Source organism: Rhamphochromis longiceps, linkage group LG10, assembly GCF_057381845.1.
Source record: "Rhamphochromis longiceps isolate RC_006_pf linkage group LG10, R_longiceps_female_GT1.1, whole genome shotgun sequence".
Taxonomy (NCBI): domain Eukaryota; kingdom Metazoa; phylum Chordata; class Actinopteri; order Cichliformes; family Cichlidae; genus Rhamphochromis; species Rhamphochromis longiceps.
The window spans coordinates 34,672,902-34,693,374 of record NC_140566.1 but is presented as its reverse complement, the minus strand read 5'-3'; the positions used below and the strand labels follow the sequence as shown (position 1 = coordinate 34,693,374).

At 39.6% G+C, this 20,473-nt stretch overlaps 2 protein-coding genes across 2 annotated transcripts; one reads left to right on the top strand and one right to left on the bottom strand.

Moving 5' to 3' along the window:
* Positions 1-203: 203 nt before the first annotated feature.
* On the bottom strand, positions 204-14,770 carry LOC146661303 (neuronal acetylcholine receptor subunit alpha-10-like). The gene is made up of 8 exons (XM_085419747.1): positions 14,734-14,770; positions 7,351-7,393; positions 7,310-7,317; positions 3,346-3,491; positions 3,097-3,251; positions 2,773-3,019; positions 2,414-2,699; positions 204-904 (listed from the first exon to the last, which is right to left on the bottom strand). The coding sequence occupies exons 1-8, from the start codon at positions 14,768-14,770 to the stop codon at positions 204-206; spliced, it is 1,623 nt and encodes a 540-aa protein (XP_085275873.1).
* Positions 14,771-17,684: 2,914 nt separating this feature from the next.
* Positions 17,685-19,323, top strand: LOC146661302 (uncharacterized). The gene has a single exon (XM_085419714.1). The coding sequence runs from the start codon at positions 17,685-17,687 to the stop codon at positions 18,315-18,317; it is 633 nt and encodes a 210-aa protein (XP_085275840.1). The 3' UTR covers positions 18,318-19,323.
* The last annotated feature ends 1,150 nt before the right edge of the window (positions 19,324-20,473 follow it).

The window sequence follows — 20,473 nt, the reverse complement described above, 5'->3', positions numbered from 1 at the left end:
AAAGATAAGCATTTTAAATTCTGGTGGAAATGATTTTGAGGAAAGCTACCAGGTACCAGCTTACAAAACAGTAAACTGACCCTTAAAACCATCATTCAGTTATTTTTTAGCTGTTTACGTGTGTCAGAAAAAAAGGAAGAAAAAATGATTTAATCGTTAAACAAACAATTTTATCATCTCGTGAATTCTTAGGCTGAGCTCCATCAGACGGACTTTCCCAGGATGAGGATGCTCATGAAGAAGGCCATGATGAAGAAGAGCCACATGAAGAAGCGATCCATGACCTTGGCGACCTTCCTCCACTCGCCGATGCGCAGCTGTGCTGCTCGCTGGTCCTGGTAGGAGTTGGCAATGTACTCAACATTCTTGCCCAGTTCCTGGTGTTGGCATAAACACTTCACCAAGATCTCCCTCCTGTTCCCCCCATCTCCACCTCCTCCCTCAACACCTACGCCTTTCTTTTCCTCTTCGTGCTCACCGCAGTTTGATTCCTCCCCTCGCACTACAGCAGCTCCTTTCTCCTGTGAGTGGTCAATGGTCACAAACAGATCCTCTTTCCAGTCTGTCTGGTTGGTTACTTCCTGCCCCATCTTCAGAGGCTCCACCTCCACCTTTCCTCCCCACGCCTTCCCATTGACATCCCAATTTGCTCCTTTGGTGCTGCCGCCATTGGCTGATGGGCTGTCAGACCCCTCCTGTGATAAAGGTTCTTTCCTGGCGCCACCGAGGCAGTTCTCACCCACCTCGTACACGAAGCAGATGCGGGCGAGGTACTTGAGGATGAAGCGCTCGGCCCATTCAGGCACGGGACGAGCCTCCCCGCCACAGTGGTGGATGTTCATGATGAAGATGGTGAGTGCTGTTGATGCAGTGACCATGGTCATGGTGGCAATGTAGTACTTTCCTATAGAAATAAGACACCGAAAAGTCAGGTAGAGGTTGGTGACCCTTATTTGCTGTCCCTATAACTCCAAATCAAGCTTTAGTCTTAGTTGCAGTAAAAGCATACAGCTGGTGAATATAGGACACTCTGATTAACCCTGTGAAGTCTAAAGTGGGTGTGACTACAGACAGCGGCAGACGAGCAAACATTCCTCTTATACTTCTTTATTTACTGCAGAGGCACTTGGGTAGTTGCTGCATTGCTGCATTGAAGTCTCTGAAAATTGAAAGCTGAAAATCACAGTTAGAGTAAGATCCAAGCTGCTTTGCAACCCACCTCCATCCAAGCTCCACCTATCATTTTGATTGGGTCTGTATCTGAATCCTCTTTGTCAGTGGTCCTCTTGTCATTGATGCCAAGGCTCAGTGACTCAATGAGAGCTGCAAGCTGGAGGTTTTGAAAGGTCCTCAAATCCATCGACAACAACTGTGCCCCAGCAATCACTGAGATGTGCTACTTTTATCCAAATTACATACTTTAAAGGCATCTACAAAAGACTTCTGAAGTCAGTGAAGGTCATGTCTGACTGTAAACAATCAATGAACACAATAGTGTAAATTAGACTTTATAAACTGGTCAGCATCAGGTGTTGTTGGGCAATCACCAGTATTTTCTGCTAATAGATTTAATACAAAAGATTACATCTTTCACGTAATCTAAAAACAGCTCCACCTTCTCCAGCTTCGATTTTAGACAGAGATCAGCGCGACGGTAAGCAAGAACATCCCTCAGAGAGATGTCCAGTAACCATTCGGAGACCTCAGAGTGATTTTCCGTTTCCTGTTGATTGACTCTTTGGTGACTCCTAAATCCCATTTAGTCTTCCCTTTAACCTGAACCTCATTGTAGGAGCCATTTTCATGTTTTGTGTATTATCTTATGTGTGGGACTAGTTTTCACTTTTTGTGTTTGTAAATGATTGGATTTAAGGTAGGAACATTTAATTAGGGTCAGGTTTAATTGGTTGAAGGGACCAAACAGTTTGTGACTGCTGGGATTTATTTTGGATATTAAGATGAACTGTGGAACAGCAAGTTCAAGCAATGATGAGCAATAAATGCTTAATCTAAACAACGCTGGAGCTATTGGAGTTTCTCCATACCACAAGTTTTCAGTCATATTAGTGACATCATGTCAACCCCGCCCATCAAACACCTCAGTGGCTTCAAACATAGGCTTAGCCTCTGCACTCTTTCTGCAGGGAAGCTCTGCTTGCCTAACACATTGGCATAACAGGAAAATCTCTTTGGATTACTCCGAGGATACACTCTAGGGACATCCCTAAGGCTGAAATGTGTCTGTCTGAGGTATCCTAAGGCACCCTCAAATATTAGTAACTTGTCAGATACAGTGTAGCCATGTAACATTTGCAGGAGGGATGATGAATATAAACATTACAATAATTCTGATTCATCATGAATGTTTTTTTTAAATACATAGATGTAAATAAAAGTCAGAGGCTGTTCTCACCTATCAGCGGGACGCTCTCAGAGGGTGGCATGCTCTCAGCTACGAGCAGCTGAAACACGGTGAGGGCCAGCAGCACTGTGACACCCAGAGAAACCTTTTCACCTGAATCCGCTGGCAGGTAAAAGCCCAGCGGAGCCAGAAAGGAGATCATCATGCAGGGAATGAGGAGGTTGAAGATGTAGAAGGAGGCCCGCCTCTTCAGGTGGAGGGAAAAGGTAATGTCTGGGTATGGCTCTGAGCAGCAGCCATACAAGATGACATTTTTCTTGGCTGGCATTCCCAGAACCTGGTTAGAGAAAATTTTGGGTTCGTCAAAACATTCATTAAGGATGTGCTAAACACATGACACCATTACTGACCTCCCACTCCACATTGGGGACAAAGTCTTTCAAGTCGGCGCTGTCCAGGGCATTGAACAAATCCATCTGGTTTCCGTTGTGAGTCCAGGAGCCAAAGGTTAGGTTACACTGCTGCAAATCGAAGGGGAAGAAGGCCACATCAACAGAGCAGGAGCTTTTGGTGATGGCTGGCTGGTCCCACATGACTTGGCCATCGTTACGAAGAACAACATTGGTCTCCATGGAGCTGGAAAACTCATCATCTGCACTATGATAGAAACAAGGAAGGAGTTTGAAAACATCAATAAATATCCTGAAGATCAGCCAGCAGGATGATACACCTACCTGTTATACAGAACAATATCGGGTCTCCAAACGTAGCTGCTGGGTATGCGGATGGTGTCAAGGCCATCATAGTCCTCCTTCTTCCATGTGAGAAAGGCATCCATCCATACCTGGCGGACCCACAGGTAGGTAGTCAGGATCTGGTTCCGCTCATCCTGGTGAAAATCCATGAAAACGGCAAGGTCACACCAGTACCTGCCTGACTAGATACAGCATAAAGAGCTGGATAGGCATTCAGGGTTTGATTACCATGTCAATGATCTGGGAGAGAGTGACCTGTAATGTGACATTGATGATGTAGTCGGTGTCCTCCACCGGCCGCAGAGCATTGGTGTAGTTGGTAAATAAGTCTTTCATCAGTTTCTGAGCGAAGCGCCCATGAGCAGCCCGGCAAACTGAGGATCAGAAAACAGATGACAAGCATAGTGCCGGGTCAGGCAGACCTCAAAGTCATTACCTGCAATCGCAACAGATCAACTGATGCACAACTGTTGTGCATTTACAGGCTGCTTTGCAACCCACCTCTACCTGCTGTGGCAGTCGCTCAGTGAAACTGGTCACAAAGAGGGTGCTGCACCAAAACCTTCCTTGCAATAGCATTGGTTCTAGCAGGTCAATGCAATTATCCATAGTTTGCATGGAAGATGCTGAGATGTGCCTAATTATTAGCTAGGTGCTAGCAAAAGCTATAGTGTGACATCAGATATAAACACAGAACATTTGCCCTCAGAGTAAAAGTTGTGCCTCACCTTTGCAGCCAACATGTTTCAGAACATGAGACACACTTTTACTCTGAAGACAGATGTTCTCTCTTTCACTTTTCACAGCTGCTGAATGTTTGCAGGCAAGTTCCTCCATAAAAACTACTGGTACCTGGTACTGGTTAAATGTGATCACTTTCAAGGACCAAATACTTCAGGCTAATGGAGTGTGAAGCGTATGTACACTTTTTTTTTTTTTTTTTTTGGCCTGTCCCGTTTGGCTCTTTTGCATCAGAATTATTGTCTAAAGTCAAAGAAAGATGCCCAACGGATTTACTTTACCAAACTGACCATCCCAGCCTTGCCGTAATGGTCCATTTGATTCACCTTTTATTGTTTATTTTATTTTCACTTACTGAATACGGGACAGACTTGACTGGGGGAAAGAAGGGGAGAAAGAAAGAGGGAAAGAGAAACAGCTGAGAAGAGGGACGGGGGAGAAGGGCAAAAGACAAAAACCAACAGAACGGGCAGAGAAAAAAAATGCATATATCAATCACCTGGATCACTTGCTGAGAAAGAAAAAAGAAAGCAAGCAGAAGAGAACAAGAGTAATAGAATAAACAACATCACAATGATATATGGGAATATGACAGTAAATACTAAATATTACACATTATTGTGCAGCACATAAGATCAACAGAACACAGTGTGCTTTGAGGTAGGAGCCAAAAAGGGTGTAGTTTGTGGGTGTGATCACCCGTGTGTACACCTGTGAGCATGGACGCGCTTGTTTTTAAAAGGTTCCTTCATGTAATGATCTGCTAGAGGGTGTGGGGGGGCCACAGCCCCGTCCTCCAGGGCATGAAGCAGGTATGGAGGAGATCAAGACTCCAGACATCCAGAGGCCCCCAGAACACAAGTATATACGCTTTTTAAATGATGGCGATAAATGTATTTGATATTTTTGTTTAAAGGAGAAGAAACTGCTTTCCTGGATTTATTAAAAAGACGGCGCATCATGTCAATTTGTTAGTTAAAGGTCTGCCTGTCCATGCTTTAGGAACGATGTGACCACATTCTAATCAGCTGAAGTGAATCCTGTGCTGATGTAAACAGAAAAGAAAAACGGAAGTGATTTTATTTGGCCCAAATGTCTGTGAAGGTTCTCAGTCATCCAGGTCATCGTAGTCAAAGGAGCTTGCAAAGAAAAGCGTCTGGACTTCTTTAAGTTGCTTGAAGACGTTTCACCTCTCATCCGAGAAGCTTCTTCAGTTCTAAGGTCAAATGGTGGAGAGTCCAATTTGGCCCAAATCCATTTCCTGACCCTCCAGATGTTGATTTCACTGTTTGATCTCTCATTTGAAGAATTCAATCACAAATCTTGGAGTAAAAATTGATTCTTGATGGCCACGTGAATGGGGCGGTAAAATCAGCATTCTACCACCTCAGATGTCTATCGAAGATCAAGCACTTTCTCTCCAAACGTAACTTAGAAGCTGTAATTCATGCTTTTATTACTTCACTCCTGGATTACTGCAATTCCCTTTTAATAGGGGCTGGGCACTTTGTCACGCTTACAATTAGTGCAAAAATGAAATTCGACCGCATCACTCCGGTTTTGGCCTTTCAACATTGGCTTTGAATCAAATTTAGGATCCATTTTAAAGTTCTTTTATTGGTTTTTAAATCTTTAAATGCTTTGGCACCTGTTTATTTGTCCGATTTGTTGAAGCCTTACGTTCCAACTCGTTCCCTCCAGTCAGCTGAGCAACTGCTGCTTTCAGTCCCTAAGTCACGGCTGAGACTCAGATTAGACCGGGCGTTCTCTGCTGTGGCCCCGTTGCTTTGCAACAATCTTCCTCTTCATATTAGACAGACTACATCAGTGCCGGTTTTTAAGTCGAGATTAAAAACCTATTTTTATTCTCTGGCTTTTAACTCTTTATTGATTTAATTGCTTTGTTCAGTTCTTATATTATTACTATTTATAGATGTATTGTTCAACACTTGGTCTACCAGGTGTGTTTTTTAAAGTGCTATATAAATAAACGATGATGACGTAAAAAGGATCAAGAAGTCAAGGTGTATAATCGTTCACTCTTCACGCTGTGGTGCACATCTTTAGAATATTTTGCACATGAAACTTTAAGTGTTGTCAAGTCTTATGTAATTTCTCTGTTGCTTTTCTCTGCATTGATCTGCTGCTGGATCCTTTCTACAGAAATGCTCAACGCTACATACCATAACACACACATGCAAACCACATTTCCCAGTTCAATTAACCCAGTAATCACCTCAGCGTTTAATCAGCGAGGGTCTCCAGAGCAGCAGCAGGTTGATAACTGCTCTAATATCCTGTTTACAGTTAATGATGGTGACAGCAGTGCTGAAGGCAAACGATGACTCTGTTTATGAGTCTGTCCAATAGATTTTTCACATAATAAAAACTGGAACAAACAACAAAGGATGAAATTATTGAGTCGTACTTACAAACAACAACAAACAAGCTTTATTTGTCACATACACAATTCTATATAGTACAACATGAGTGATGTGCTTGTGTCCGAGCTGCAGACGTGGCCGTCATTCCAGGGCTTGGTTTGGGGTTTTTTTTTAGCATGGGCGGTCTGGTCAGGACCCTTACTGGATACTCTGAATCAAACTTGCAACTCCCACTCCAAAGGTGTGTGGTCTTACCATTAGTTTTTACAGTGTAAAAAGCAACTCAAGTTTCAAATGTATTTTTTCACGAGCATAAAATACATTCACAAACTGTGCATATTCACCTTTCACACACCATATTTCTTTCCTGAATGTGTTTTTACTCTGCAACAAGATCACACTGTAAATATCTGATGAGAATGATAATCCATCTACTCTCCTATCCCAGCCTGGGTCACAGGGGCAGTAGTCTCAGCTTGTGCCTGACCCTCTGTCACCTCAGCCACCCTCTCATGCTCTTCTATGGAAGTCCTGATGTGTTCTCGGGATAAGGGAGGAATCCTGGTTGGATGCCTGAACTCGCTCAGCTGCTTCCTCTTAATGTCGAGGGCAGCAGCTTTACTTGGAGCCCTTCACCCTCTCTAATAATAACAATAATAGTGGCCCATGAATCATTTCTGTAGGAATAATAAAATGGTGTCTGAGGGGGAGAATAAATATTTCATGTTCTCCAAAGTTGTTATCAGGTCAGACATCGTGGCTGGCAGTGCTGATGATTCATGTGAACTCTCAGCCAGACAGCAGCAGATAAACAGCACAGACCTCACTGTTGGCTGCAGAGTGACGCTCACTGAGAAAATCACCTCGCAACCACAACATGCTGTCGCTTTCTGCCTGACACCTCGCAGATTATTGGCTTTATGTAATAAAAAGATTACACTTTATTACAGACCTACAGTCTGTATAAGAGGGAAAATAGAAATGACTTCTTTTGTTTCACAGACTGTAGAGAAACTGTTCGATTCAAATTCAGTAAATTAAAATCTACATAACAACAAAATCCAGACCTAATAGTCTGCTTTTTACGTGATGTTCATTTAAAGATGGCGCAATAAAGAAACCTTTACGGATAAAATAAAGTAAAATAAAAACTCAGATGCTAAACCTTCACCCACTCTGAACACTCGATAACAAGGACAACACACATGCTTTGCACAAAAAAGGAGACACACGAGACTCCGTTTTTGGTTTAACGACCTTCACTTAACAGGAAATAATACATTACTGCAATATGACTGTAGAGACACAGCGAGGGGGGTCAGAGTGTTCACATCGTCTGTACTAAAATGGAAATGTGGACGTGAAGCTCTGGATCTGTGCAACAGAAGAAAACGGGATTGGGTGTCGTTTCGAGGAACACATGGAGATGGTCCAGTTCTGCTTCAGCTCTGTTTCTGTGTTTAAGGCTGATTCACAGCTGATGTTTTTGTCTGCAAACAAACCCACTGATGGAGAAAAGGTTAAGGTTCTGTTCTTGACCAAATGTGCTACAAAGACAAGGTTAGAAGGAAATACCTGCAGGTAAAGCCCCAAATTAGTGACAATCTTCAGTTTAAATGGAGCAAATTTATAGAAATAGCTTATCTTTACTTAAAAAAGATCCATAAATTAACTGAGTGGTTTGTAAAGTTTTTGATAGTTTGGCATAAAAAACAAACAACATTTTACCTTTTGATTTAAATTAACTCATCTTTTCAGCAGTGCTTATAAGTAGATATACGTACTTTTTACTAAGTTACTGTGTTTTTAGTAAAAATCGGAATTCACACTAATAAAAATATTTAAGCTTGGTATTCCAGATTGTGCATTTTAATGGTATTTTTACCCAAACAGCAATAAATGTTCGGCCCAGATGTGACCCATGACTGGAGTTTCCTTTGAGCCACATTAACATGACTTTCACTCAGGACGAGTTCCAGTGTCCTTAACTTACCACTGGTCTGCTGTACACGCACCAAATGTCAGCATGGACCACATCTGAACCACACAACATTTACAGCACCTGACCTGAACATGCCAGAAGTGAGTGTGAAATTTTTGTCATGTGTTTCATTTCAAAGTATTTTCATTTTTCCCTGATTGCCAACATTTGGGAGCACAACTTAATAAAAACCAGACTTCTTGCCCACTACTTTTGCACGACTTCCAATTACTTACAACCTGCTGGTTGGCTTTTTCTCTGTATGTATTATCGTAGGGTCTACCTTACAATGTAAAGCACCTTGAGGTGTCTGTTGTTGTGATTTGGAGCTGTATAAATAAAACTGAAAATTGAAATTGAATTGTTCTTGTGTTATCTGCTTTCACTTTGTTTGTATCTTACTATATACATTTTATATCTGCACAGTTAGTGTGGAGCAGCCACAACTTTATTGTACATGTACAATGGCAATAAAGGTCTATTCTATTCTATTCTATCCTACTGTGAGAGTTAGAGTTGGGGATTATGCAGGGACAAGGACAGGACACAAACTTAATGCTTCAGCAAGCTGAGGAAATGTATCTGCAATAAAAACACCCTTCATGTCTCTAGTTTCAACACCTTACGCCAGGCGAAATATCCAAACAACTATGGGCCAGAAATCCATTAGATCTGACAGCGTATAAACCAACTGATGACAAATGAAAGTGAAACGCAGCATAAAGGTGCTGAGGACGGGGTAGAGTCTGTAAGAATATACACGTGGATCACAACAGCATGAGAATATCCTTATTTGGTGCTTTGATGATAATGGAGGATAGTCCAGTTGAACATGTTGCTTAACATTTTTCCATAAGGTGTTAAACATACGTATCACAGACTGTACCTCTTTAATAAGTACTTGAACCTCCTCATTAATGACTAACAGAAAAACACTTGAAGACCCTGATGGGCCCAAAATCTCCTGGATCTGGATGCAGATCCAGTCTTTACCGATAAACTTTGTGATCTGTTGTGATCAGTATGGAATGGACAGTGTTGGGGAGTAACAGAATACACGTACTGGCGTTACGTATTTAAAATGCAAAATATGAGTAACTGTATTCTGTTACAGTTACTTTGCTGAAATAAATGGATTACACGGCCGTATTTTCCTGTTTCATATGTTCGGCTATGCCGTCTCTATTTTTGGTGATTCCACGCCGGGGGAAACCCAAACACGCATCAAGAGGCTCTAATGTCTGTGTCTCAATCTCGCGGCTCATGTCACCTCTACTTACGGCTGCATAATGACGTGAAGAAATATTTTTTAAAAGTGTTATTCAAAAAATGATTTAATATGAAGGCAACAGGCAGAGTGTTACAGGCATAGCATGTATGAAGCATGTAAATATAATAATAACCACTGACGAGCCCAGCTGTAAGTAAGCTGTTAAGACTCGACTGTACGCTGTGTTCGTGTTTTCCTCTGAAACAATAAGCTCCGTTGGAGCAGCCTTACCTAATGTCCACCCTACTGTTACTCATTTATATTAAGATTTAAAAATCTAGTTGGTGTTGGTAACCTTCAGTAATAGTAATAAATCACAGCAATATTTCTACGAACATTATTGCTAAGGATTGTCTTATTGCATTGGAGTCACACTGGGTTAAATATGTACACTTGGGTTTTAAGGGGTATTTATTATTTTCTTCTTTTTTTTGGGTTGTATGGAAGCCCCAAACACAATTTCATTGTTCTTGACAATGACAATAAATAAATAAATACTAAATACTAAATAGTACATTCAGTTGTAAAAAGCATGATAATATATTAAGTAATCCAAAGTATTCAGAATACGTTACTCTCATTGAGTAACGTAACAGAATACGATACAAAATACATTTTGGGGCATGTAATCTGTAATCTGTAGTGGAATACAGGAACGGACCAAATTTCATTCATTCTTTACACATCAGTCTTCATTGACCGATCCTAGCAATGCCTGTTTATTGTTTACTAGCAACTAGCACTTACTATCTAACTTCATAAGAAACAAAAAGAAGCAGTAAATGTGGGAAGTTCACCATCTGGAGACAGTTCACTGCATGGGCCAGTGACTCTTCATCAGTTTGTTTCCTGTCCCTACAAACCAACAGATGTTTGACCAACTGTGATTTCAGTGTGTGCATCAACATTACGATTGTTTTTTCCTGTCAGATAATTGTCTGGATGATCTTCAGCAGATCGAATCAAAACGGCCTAACATACAAACAGGACGTCAGCAGCTGTTGGCTGGATTTTTGTGAAATGTTGTGCAACTGTTTGCCGCAGAGGGCGGCTGATTTTGATGATGCCTTGACTTTTTTCATCTTCAGTTCAAAGTATGTCCATTGTGTCTAGTGCTGGTAAACAAATATCTGCATATTAGCATGCTCATATAAACATTGTTTTACCACGATGTCATATGATGTGAGCATGTCCTGTCCAGCACTTTGGTCCATCATCAACTTTTAACCTCACTGTTCACTGAATTGAGGACCTGAAGGAAAACTTCTCAGTTCTGCTCTCCTGATTCATGATCCCACTGATGTATGCAACCATGCTAACCAAACAAACTGCCATGGAGCAAAGGGGGTTTTCAACAGTTTGTCATTTATCTCGATAAGGATGGCAGTATGCCTTTAATAACCTCATTAGGTGGGTTTATTGATAGTTTGCTTCACACATTCATTAATTTTCTCCTGTATATGTTTTGCAGTTCCTGAGTGTTCCCAGACCAAATAGGATTATCTCTTCAGTGTGGTCTGAGGAAAATACTAATCTCCAAATGCTTCTCCAGTCACCAAAAGCAAACAAATACTCAGACATAAGTACATATGTGCAACAACATTGTTAGCCACTCTAACAGCTGTGCACACGAACAAAAATGAGAAATACTGGCGGCGGTCAGTGCCGCCCTCTGCCTCCTCGTAGATGCACCTGTGCTATCGTCTTAAACATCCTAGATTACATTTCTTGTGTTCACAAGATTTTCAGAAAAGTTCAAACTCATCTGAAATTTTTTGTACATGTATCTGTGGTGTGAATTTCAAGAAACTGCGTCACCTCTTTCTCAAGTTATCACAGTCACAAACCCGGGTGTCCACGCCGCCCGCCAGCGCAGCACGCTGACACAAATCCCCCATCAGTGATCCGATTCTGATCAACACTACCAAAGCTAAACGAAATCATCACACTAACATCTGTGTTAGCTAGGCAGTGCTTCATTTTTGGAAAATGTAAAATCAGTAGGTTGAAGTGATTTTTGAAGTTTTTTAAAGACAATAATTTAAGACAAATAAAAAAAAAACAAGGCGCAAAACACTGCAACAAAGTCTCCTTAAAAACAGCCTGATTTAACAAACAAATCCTTCAGCCAGTGGAAGTTCTGCAGATGGATCAGAACACCAAACTGCCCCACCTGAAATCAAAGACTGGTCTTAGTGAGTGACTGATAAAAACTAAAATATCTAAATCTATCTAATCATCATTCATGGTCTCCAGAGGAAACCTCCCTGACTGCCGTCATCAGGGCAATTTTTATTTTTTTAGGGTTTTTTGTTGTTACTTCTTTAATGACTTCGACAACTGGTTCAATACAGACGTTTCAGTGCAAATGTTTACCTTTGCTGACATTTGATTCTGTCAATACACTCTGAGTCACAAAAACAAGTTTTTGGCAAAAAAACGAGTTTTTGTTTTTGGGGGGATTTTTTTGCTCTTATCTGGACATTCTCCAGCTTGGTTTTCATGTTACAACGGAGACCTACCACAAACTTCCACAAGCAATTATTGCTGTGAAGGAAGCATATTGCGATCATGAGACCCGTTACAGCATGCAGACAAATTAACACCTCTCATGATGAAAAAGAAATGATGAAGAAGCTCAGATTTGTTATGTGACGGCTGTGTGCAGGCAGGAACAGGACCCAAAGGCTGGAGAAACTGATCAGGAGGGCTAGCTCTGTGGTCGGCATGAAGCTGGACACTCTGGTGACAGTGGCAGAGAAAAGGACATTAAAGAAACTGATGGACATTATGGACAATGCTGGGCATCCTCTGCACACGGCCATTAACAACCAGAGGAGTCTGTTCAGTGACAGGTTGCTTCTCCCAAAGACAAGAACTAACAGACTTAAAAACTCCTTTGTCCCACACACCATCAGACTGTTTAACTCCTCTCTGGAGGGGAGAGGGAGGGGAGACAGGAGGACAAAGGAGGGAACAACTAAGCTGTAGTGCCTCTTCACCTCACTGTGCAATACCTTTTGTGCAATACTTTTGTAAATAGTCAACGGTGCAATAGACTCAATACTTGAAATGTGCAATTCACTTGTATTTTTATTTTTATTCCTATTTATTCTATTTATCCCCTTCGTATATTTTATTTATATTGTCTCTGTATTTATATATATATGTGTGTGTATAACTCTGTAACTTCTGTCGGTGCTGTGCTTTTTTGGAAATCGAATTTCCCAGAGGAACCCACCCGAGGGATTAATAAAGTTCTATCTTATCTTATCTTATCAAAGTGCAGACAGACAGACGTGAACTTAAAAAAAAACAAAAACAGCTTTAATGCTGAACTCAAAGTAAACAAACTTCCAAAATACAAAGAATAAACCCAGGCAGGCAGAACACAGCACGAATGAGGGTAGATAAGGGCGATCGCGACACAGACCAAAGAGAACACACAGGGGGAGCAATCAGGGAACGAGAGACAGGAGGGAAACACAGCTGGGACAAATCAGGGCTGACGACACAAAGGAAGCAAAACCAGACCCATTAACATGAGACACGGACTTTCAAAGTAAAACAGGAAACATAACACAGACACGCGGATTTGACAAAGGGATACAGCTGACAGGGGAGACAGAGCAACCAGAGAACACAGAGACACAAACCACAAGACAGAACTCTAACAAAGAAACCAAAGACTAGAAATAATAAATAATATCAAAATCAATTTCAATATCAAGTTCAATAATATAATAAACTCAAAGCTCTTAGGCACCCTAACAAGATTCAGATGAACAGATAGAGACACAGAGTGTTTACCAGTTCATGCTTTCAACATTGCAAGCACTTCCTTTCATTATTAAATCTTCTCTGCGATCTTAAAATTGCTTCCTTCTTGAAATAAATCCAACCCTTGTGGACAGGTACAGTTTAAATACCTTATTATTTGTTAGGATTAAATCTAGACTTTTGCAATACGAATTATTTTGTTAAACCCCTTGAATTAAAAAAAAGTCGAAAAACTGTCAAAAGCCCGTGCTGTAGCATAAGTTTTACATGACTGCACAAGAACATTTTCCAGCTATTCAAAGTTAATGTTTTATATTATTATTGGCAATTTAAGCAAATATATCCTGTACATTATGTCTTAATCCACTATTTATTTATTTTTTAGATTTATTTTAAATTTAATCGCTTTACACAAATCATGGTCTCAATACAAAATGAAAACGTTGCGATTATACATAAAAAAAAGAAAGAAAGAAACCCCCCTCCCTCCCCACCCGAGGCTCATGTAAAGAGAAACAGAACAAAACAAACAAAAAATGTACGTCACACATCTGGAAAATACGTTTTTATATAGTCAATAAATGGGTTCCAAGTCGCAGAGAATTTTTGTTGTGATGAGAGAACTCCAGTGGCAAAAAGAAAAGCTCCTCCTTTAACCACTGTATGTATGAAGGAGCCTTATCAGACTTCCAGTGGAATAGAATGAGTCTACAGGCAAGCAACGTAGCAAACGCTATGGCATTTTCCTGAGATTTACTAATTTCATATTGAGGTGGCATAACTCCAAAAATGCCAATGAGGAAATGAAGCACTAAATTTTGCGCACTGAGATAATACTTTGAATATATTTCCCCAGTAATTATCCAGGTTCGGACAAGACCACATCATGTGACCCTCATTTGCTGGATTATGTCCACACCTGGAACAGGCAGGATCGGCTTCTGGGAAAAACTTTGAAAGCCTCCCTCTTGTATATTGAAGACGATGAAGAATTTTAAACTGAATGAAACCACGGCGAATGCAAAGGGAGGAAGTATGTATATGATTCAAGCAAGATCTCCACTCATCATCAGATCAATCCACCCCAACGTCTTTTTCTCAATTATTTTTAGTTTTTTCCCAAGTAACAGGCCTTAAGCTCTGCATCAGTTTGTATATGACGGAGAATCGCCTTTTGCCAAAAGGATCCATTTCCAAAATGGTATCCACTTGATTTTTAGGAGGTAGGTAGGGGAATGAAGGAAACGATGTTTTTGCTAAACTTCGTATTTGCAGATATCTAAACATATGTGAGGTTGGTATATTGTAATATCTCATCAGAACATCAAAGGTGTTAAAAGTTTCTCCTGAAAGTAAATTGTAAAAAAAACTTCAAACCATTATTGTGCCAAATTTGGAATGCTTTATCTGAAACGGATGGCAATAAAAGGGTTAAAAGCAACAATGAAAAAATTACTAACCTGTTGCAAACAGAAGCACCTTCTGAATTGAAGCCATATTCTAACAGATGTTCCTACAACTGGATTTGTTATTTTCTGTTTTTGATTTCGAGCTACGGATGAGGTTAGGAGGGGAAGTGGATTAGACATCAGTTCCATTTTTACCCAAGCCTCACCCTCGCTGTTCTTATAAACATATTTCCAGTGCAATAATTTGGTGATATTAGCCGCCCAGTAGTGGCAACCCTAGCCCACCAGCCTCTTTTGGTACTTTTGGTAAGTGTCAAAATTATGAATCCGCACCTCCATCATTGTGCGGGTTATATTTATTCCCGAATATTTAAACGTTTCTTTTTCTAATTTAAAGGGGAAGGCAGAGAGATCTTGCTCTATGTTATTAATAGGGAACAGTGGGCTTTTCGATTAGTTACATTTGTATCCAGATATGCGTCCAGTGATCTAATACCTTGAGCAGTTTAGCGACTGATGCAGTTGGATTAGATTTATACAGCAATAAGTCATCTGCACACAATTATACTTTGTGCATTGTCCCACCCCTAGAGATTCTGGCAACCTGATTGTCCTCCCTAAGAGCCATAGCTAAAGGTTCGATTACTAAGTTGAAAAGATAGGAAGATAAACTACAGCCTTGCCTGCAGCCTCTACTAAGCTGAAAATTAGCAATTTTTATACTTGTATTACAGAAATATAATTAGATTTTACACACTCTGGCCTTGATCCAACCCATGCAAATTACATTAGTGCAACAAAAATGCTTAATCGGAATAGAAAGCCATTTATTAATGTGGAAATCCTTCCCATGATTATTTTAAGTTCATTTAAAGAGGTTTTTTTTTAGTGTTCAAAAAAGTCTAGTCTGGTTACCATAAAATGTTAATGGTTTTAAATTAACTTCCACTCCATCCTATCTTTACCAGGGTTGCAGGGACCTATCCCAGATGTGATAGGGTGAGAGTCAGAGTACTGCACAGTAGTGATGGGATTTCCGGCTCTCTTTAGAGAACCGGCTCTTCAGGTTGTTTTGTTGCTTTATTGATTTATTATTAACAATAATATACAATTATGCACAAAAAGAATTACTAATGTAAAAAAAAGTGGTTTTATTTATATGTTTATATATAAATATATGCGGTGGTCCCTAGAGACAAAACACGTACAAACTCCAAAACACATTTCTAGCATGAACTGAACTTCCAAAGCAGAGCTACTAGATCACTTAAATTACACAATTGAAAGCATATGTGTATTGTTTGTGTATTTATACACAGGCACTCATATATATTCAAAAATTTAAAAAAAAAATGTTCATTCACCTGTTACTACCACACACCAAATCTGGTCGTTGGTACTTGCTGGCTTATGTAGCCACGAGGTAACAAAAGCTCAACACTGCCCCCTAGCATCGTGGAGCACCTCCGTTGTGTTTTGTTTTGGAGTTTTTACATGATTTGAAGTTTGTACGTGCTTTGTCTGTAGGGGCCACCGTAAATATACTTTTATTTATTCACTCCATATAAAATGTAATAAATAAATCATATAATACAAAAATAAACTATTCACATTTCAACTTTTAACTATTTTAATTTTCAGCTTTTTCCTTTTAAACTAATTTAAAGTGAAACAACACAAAACACTGCAAACCACAACACAATTAAATATAAATTATAATATGAAAACAAAAAGAAGATGCATATTCTCTGTCATATGGACCTGCATGAATAAACTTTCTGAATCCTTTATCATCTGCAACCGAAAATAGTTGTGGATGATTACTATACCTTTCTAATGTTGTTGTCCCTGCCTCTCTTTCTCTCTCTCCCTCCCTAACTACTGCCCCTCCCCCCTCTGCCCAGCGCAAAGCACAAGACTCACGTGCGGAGTGAAGCGGGAAAAAGTGCGAGAGAGAGAGAGAAAAAAAATCCACAGCTCGCGTCGTTCACGTCAAAGATTCGGCTCTAAGAGCCGTTTCGTTCGCGACCGACACATCACTAGTGCACAGGTCACCAGACAGCTTTAATCCTCCATCCACTGATGCTTATCACTGAACATCCTGCCTGCCAGTACTGCACAGCGTCGGGATTTTCTTCAGAAGACGTTCCAACGTCTCTGTTTGAATGTATATATAGAGAAAGGGCCCAGAGTGATGGCTCTAAACACAAACCTGTACTATTGAAATGGTTGATGATGCATTTTGTGACCTTAAAGTCATCATTTGGTTTCTTTAATGTGAGGTTTTACATGAGTTACTATATTAGTGTAGTATTATTACTGCACAAATCACATGAGCACAGATGCAGGACATTGACACTGTGAACACATAATTTGCTCAAAGATAATAAAGTATTCGGATTCTTTGCTCATGGTCTAATCTAATAATAAAAAATAAAAAAATCCATCATATGACTTTTTCAAAGTCAGCAGACTTCACCGACAGCATAGTTAACTTTGCTTTGCAGCATCAGTACTTCTACATCTTAATGCGCAATTTTTATAATTAATTATCCCATTAAATTGCAACTGTTTTACTTTTTCCTCCATTTCTTTCATTTACATGATGATATAATATAAATTTCTTATAATAAACATTACCAAAGTCTTAAATAATGAGGTCATGTCCAATAATCCCTGTGAGCTAGAAGCTCTCAACACTCAGTTTCAGGCACGTTTTCGACTCTTGGCTCTGTGTGATGTCACTGTGAGTGAACATCCTTAATCTGAAAAATTCTAAATCTGTCATTTTTGCATATTTAATGCAGCAAAGGCCCACATTTTAATTCAAACTACTTCCTTTTCTCAACCTAACCGATTAGTTTTAGTCCCTAAATAAGTGATTAAGAATCAACTAGCTAGCCGGTCGTCACGGCAAAGCTACAAGAGCGTCTCTCAGCATGGGCCCGAAAAAAGTTCTGTCAGCCGAGGAAGGAGACGATATTAAGAAGTCGCTGGAGTTTATGACAGAGCAGATTTCTACTGTCAAACTGCAGCAGAAAGCCATCCTGGACCTGGTCGAGGAAGTTAAGGCTCTCCGCATCCAGAACGCCGAGAAGGATCGGCGGCTGGCGTACCTGGAGAACAGAGTGGCGGATTTGGAGCAGTACACCCGGATGAACGATGTTATCATCACGGGGCTTCGCATCAAACCCCGGTCATACGCCCGGGCGGTCGCCACTGACAATGTAGGAGGGCCAGGAGAGGAAGATGTCAACTCCACGGAGAATCAAGTGGTTACCTTTCTACGGTCCAAAGGTGTGGAAGTGGATTATAACAACATTGAGGCTTGCCACCCTCTACCCCGAAAAAATGACAGTGACAAACCAGCCATCATTGTGAGATTTGCAAACAGAAAACAGAAAACAGCACTGTTAAAACAAGGAAGGAAACTGAAAGGATCCGATGTCTTCATGAACGAACATCTGATAAAAAGAAATGCGGACATTGCCAGGAAAGCACGTTACTTGAAGAAACAGGGAAAAATTCAAAATACATGGACCACCAACTGCAAAGTATTCATTAAACTCAATGGAACACCGGAACAAGCCAAAGTGTTGGTCATCAGAAATATGGAAGAGCTGGACAAATACTGAGGTCAACTTACTCTGGAGGTATGAATACACATGTGACGTGACACACAACACAACACATGGCACAGTCCAAAAGAACTTCATCTGCATCCGGCAACAATATCAACATGACTCATTGGAATTCTCTTTATGATAATCTGGAACTGAGAACATTTCGATACACAGACCATAATGTTCTAGACTTAGAAAAGGATATAGACCCGGAAAATAATTTCTTCTACAACGTCAGCTGTAACTGCTGCTACTTCACTGATGAACAGTTTAAGCACACCATCAACACGGAAAATAAATTATCAATAATCCATTTTAATAGCAGAAGTCTGTATGCCAACTTCAACAATATAAAGGAATATCTAAATGAGTTGACAAATCCATTTGGAATTATTGCCATTTCTGAAACATGGATCAATGCGGAGAAAGGAATGGACTTTGGACTGGAGGGATATGAAGTGAATTTTGTAAATAGAAGGAACAAGAGTGGAGGGGGAGTAGCTGTGTATGTGGATAAAAACCTAAACTACAAGGTGGTAGAAAGTATGACAACTGTAATTGATAATTTACTAGAATGTATAACAATTGAAATTTATAAGGAAAAAGAAAAAAATGTAATAATTAGCTGTATATATAGAACACCTGGCTCTAGTATTCAAGTATTTAATGACTTCATAGAGGAAATATTCTCTAAAACAAATCAAAAAGTTATGTTTATCTGTGGTGATTTTAATATTGACCTGTTGAATCCAAAAAAGCATAAAATGAGCGACGAATTCCTAAACACTATGTACAGTTTGAGTTTACATCCTAAAATAACCAGGCCTAGCAGAATTACACCACATTGTGCCACCTTACTTGACAATATTTTCACTAACAATATGGAAAACAACATTGTGAGCGGAATATTAATTAATGACATCAGTGATCACCTACCAGTTTTTGCAGTTTATGACACTAATTATAAGAAAAATCAGCATGAAGAACAACTGAGATACAGACGTGTAAGGACAGAAGAAACTATGACTGCATTTAAGAACAATCTATTAAATCAGGACTGGGACAAGGTGTACAAAGAAGCTGATATTGATATTGCATATGGCATATTTTTAAGAATATTCATGGAGTTGTACGATAAAAACTGTCCAACAATAAAATACAACAGAAAGCACAAATATTCAGATAGACCATGGATCACTAAGGGTTTACAAAATGCATGTAAAAAGAAAAATACACTCTATAGGGAATACCTAAAACAAAGAACAAAAGATGCTGAAAATAAATATAAAAAATACAAAAATAAGTTGACCAATATTATACGTGTATGTAGAAAGGAGTATTATAGTAAAATATTGAACAACAATAAACATAATATGAAAGGAATATGGGATGTTTTAAACGGTATCATTAAAAATAATTCTGGACAACAAAGTTATCCACAATACTTTATCGATAATGGCAATATTATGGAAAACACTGCTGATAAGGTCAACAGCTTTAATCATTATTTTGTAAATATTGGACCAAAACTGGCAGAACAAATTCCTGAGTCACTGCCATCAGTAGAATGTAGTGAAAACCTGATTGATAGGAACCCTAACTCAATGTTCCTCACATCAGTGGAGGAAAAAGAAATAATTGACATTGTACACATGTGTAAATATAAAACATCTACTGATTGTAATGATATTGACATGAAAATCGTCAAGAAGGTCATTGAAGGACTTGTAGGACCTCTAACATATATTTGCAACTTATCATTTCAGACGGGAAAAGTGCCAAACAAAATGAAAATAGCTAAAGTTGTGCCGCTGTATAAAACCGGGGATAGACGCCACTTCACAAATTACAGGCCTGTTTCTTTACTACCACAATTCTCCAAAATCCTAGAAAACCTGTTTAATAAACGATTAGACAAATTCTTAGATAAATATAAATTACTCTCTGACAGTCAATATGGATTCAGATCAAAAAGATCAACATCTCTGGCATTAATCGAATCAATTGAGGAGATTACGAATGCTATAGATCAGAAACAGTATGCAGCTGGAGTATTTCTGGATCTCAAGAAAGCATTCGACACAATCAATCATGACATATTAATTAATAAACTGGAACGGTATGGGATTAGGGGGGTTGTACTGCACTGGTGAAAAATTATTTAAGTG

Coding starts and splice junctions, on each gene's coding strand:
- LOC146661303 (XM_085419747.1), bottom strand. CDS start 14,770: ATGGCTTCAATTCAGAAGGTGCTTCTGTTTGCAACAG. Junction 7,394..14,733: donor GGTGCTTCTGTTTGCAACAG/GTTAGTAATTTT, acceptor TTAGCATCTGAG/TTTTTATTTTACTTTATTTT. Junction 2,700..2,772: donor TCCCCAATGTGGAGTGGGAG/GTCAGTAATGGT, acceptor TTCTCTAACCAG/GTTCTGGGAATGCCAGCCAA.
- LOC146661302 (XM_085419714.1), top strand. CDS start 17,685: ATGACAGAGCAGATTTCTACTGTCAAACTGCAGCAGAAAGCCATCCTG.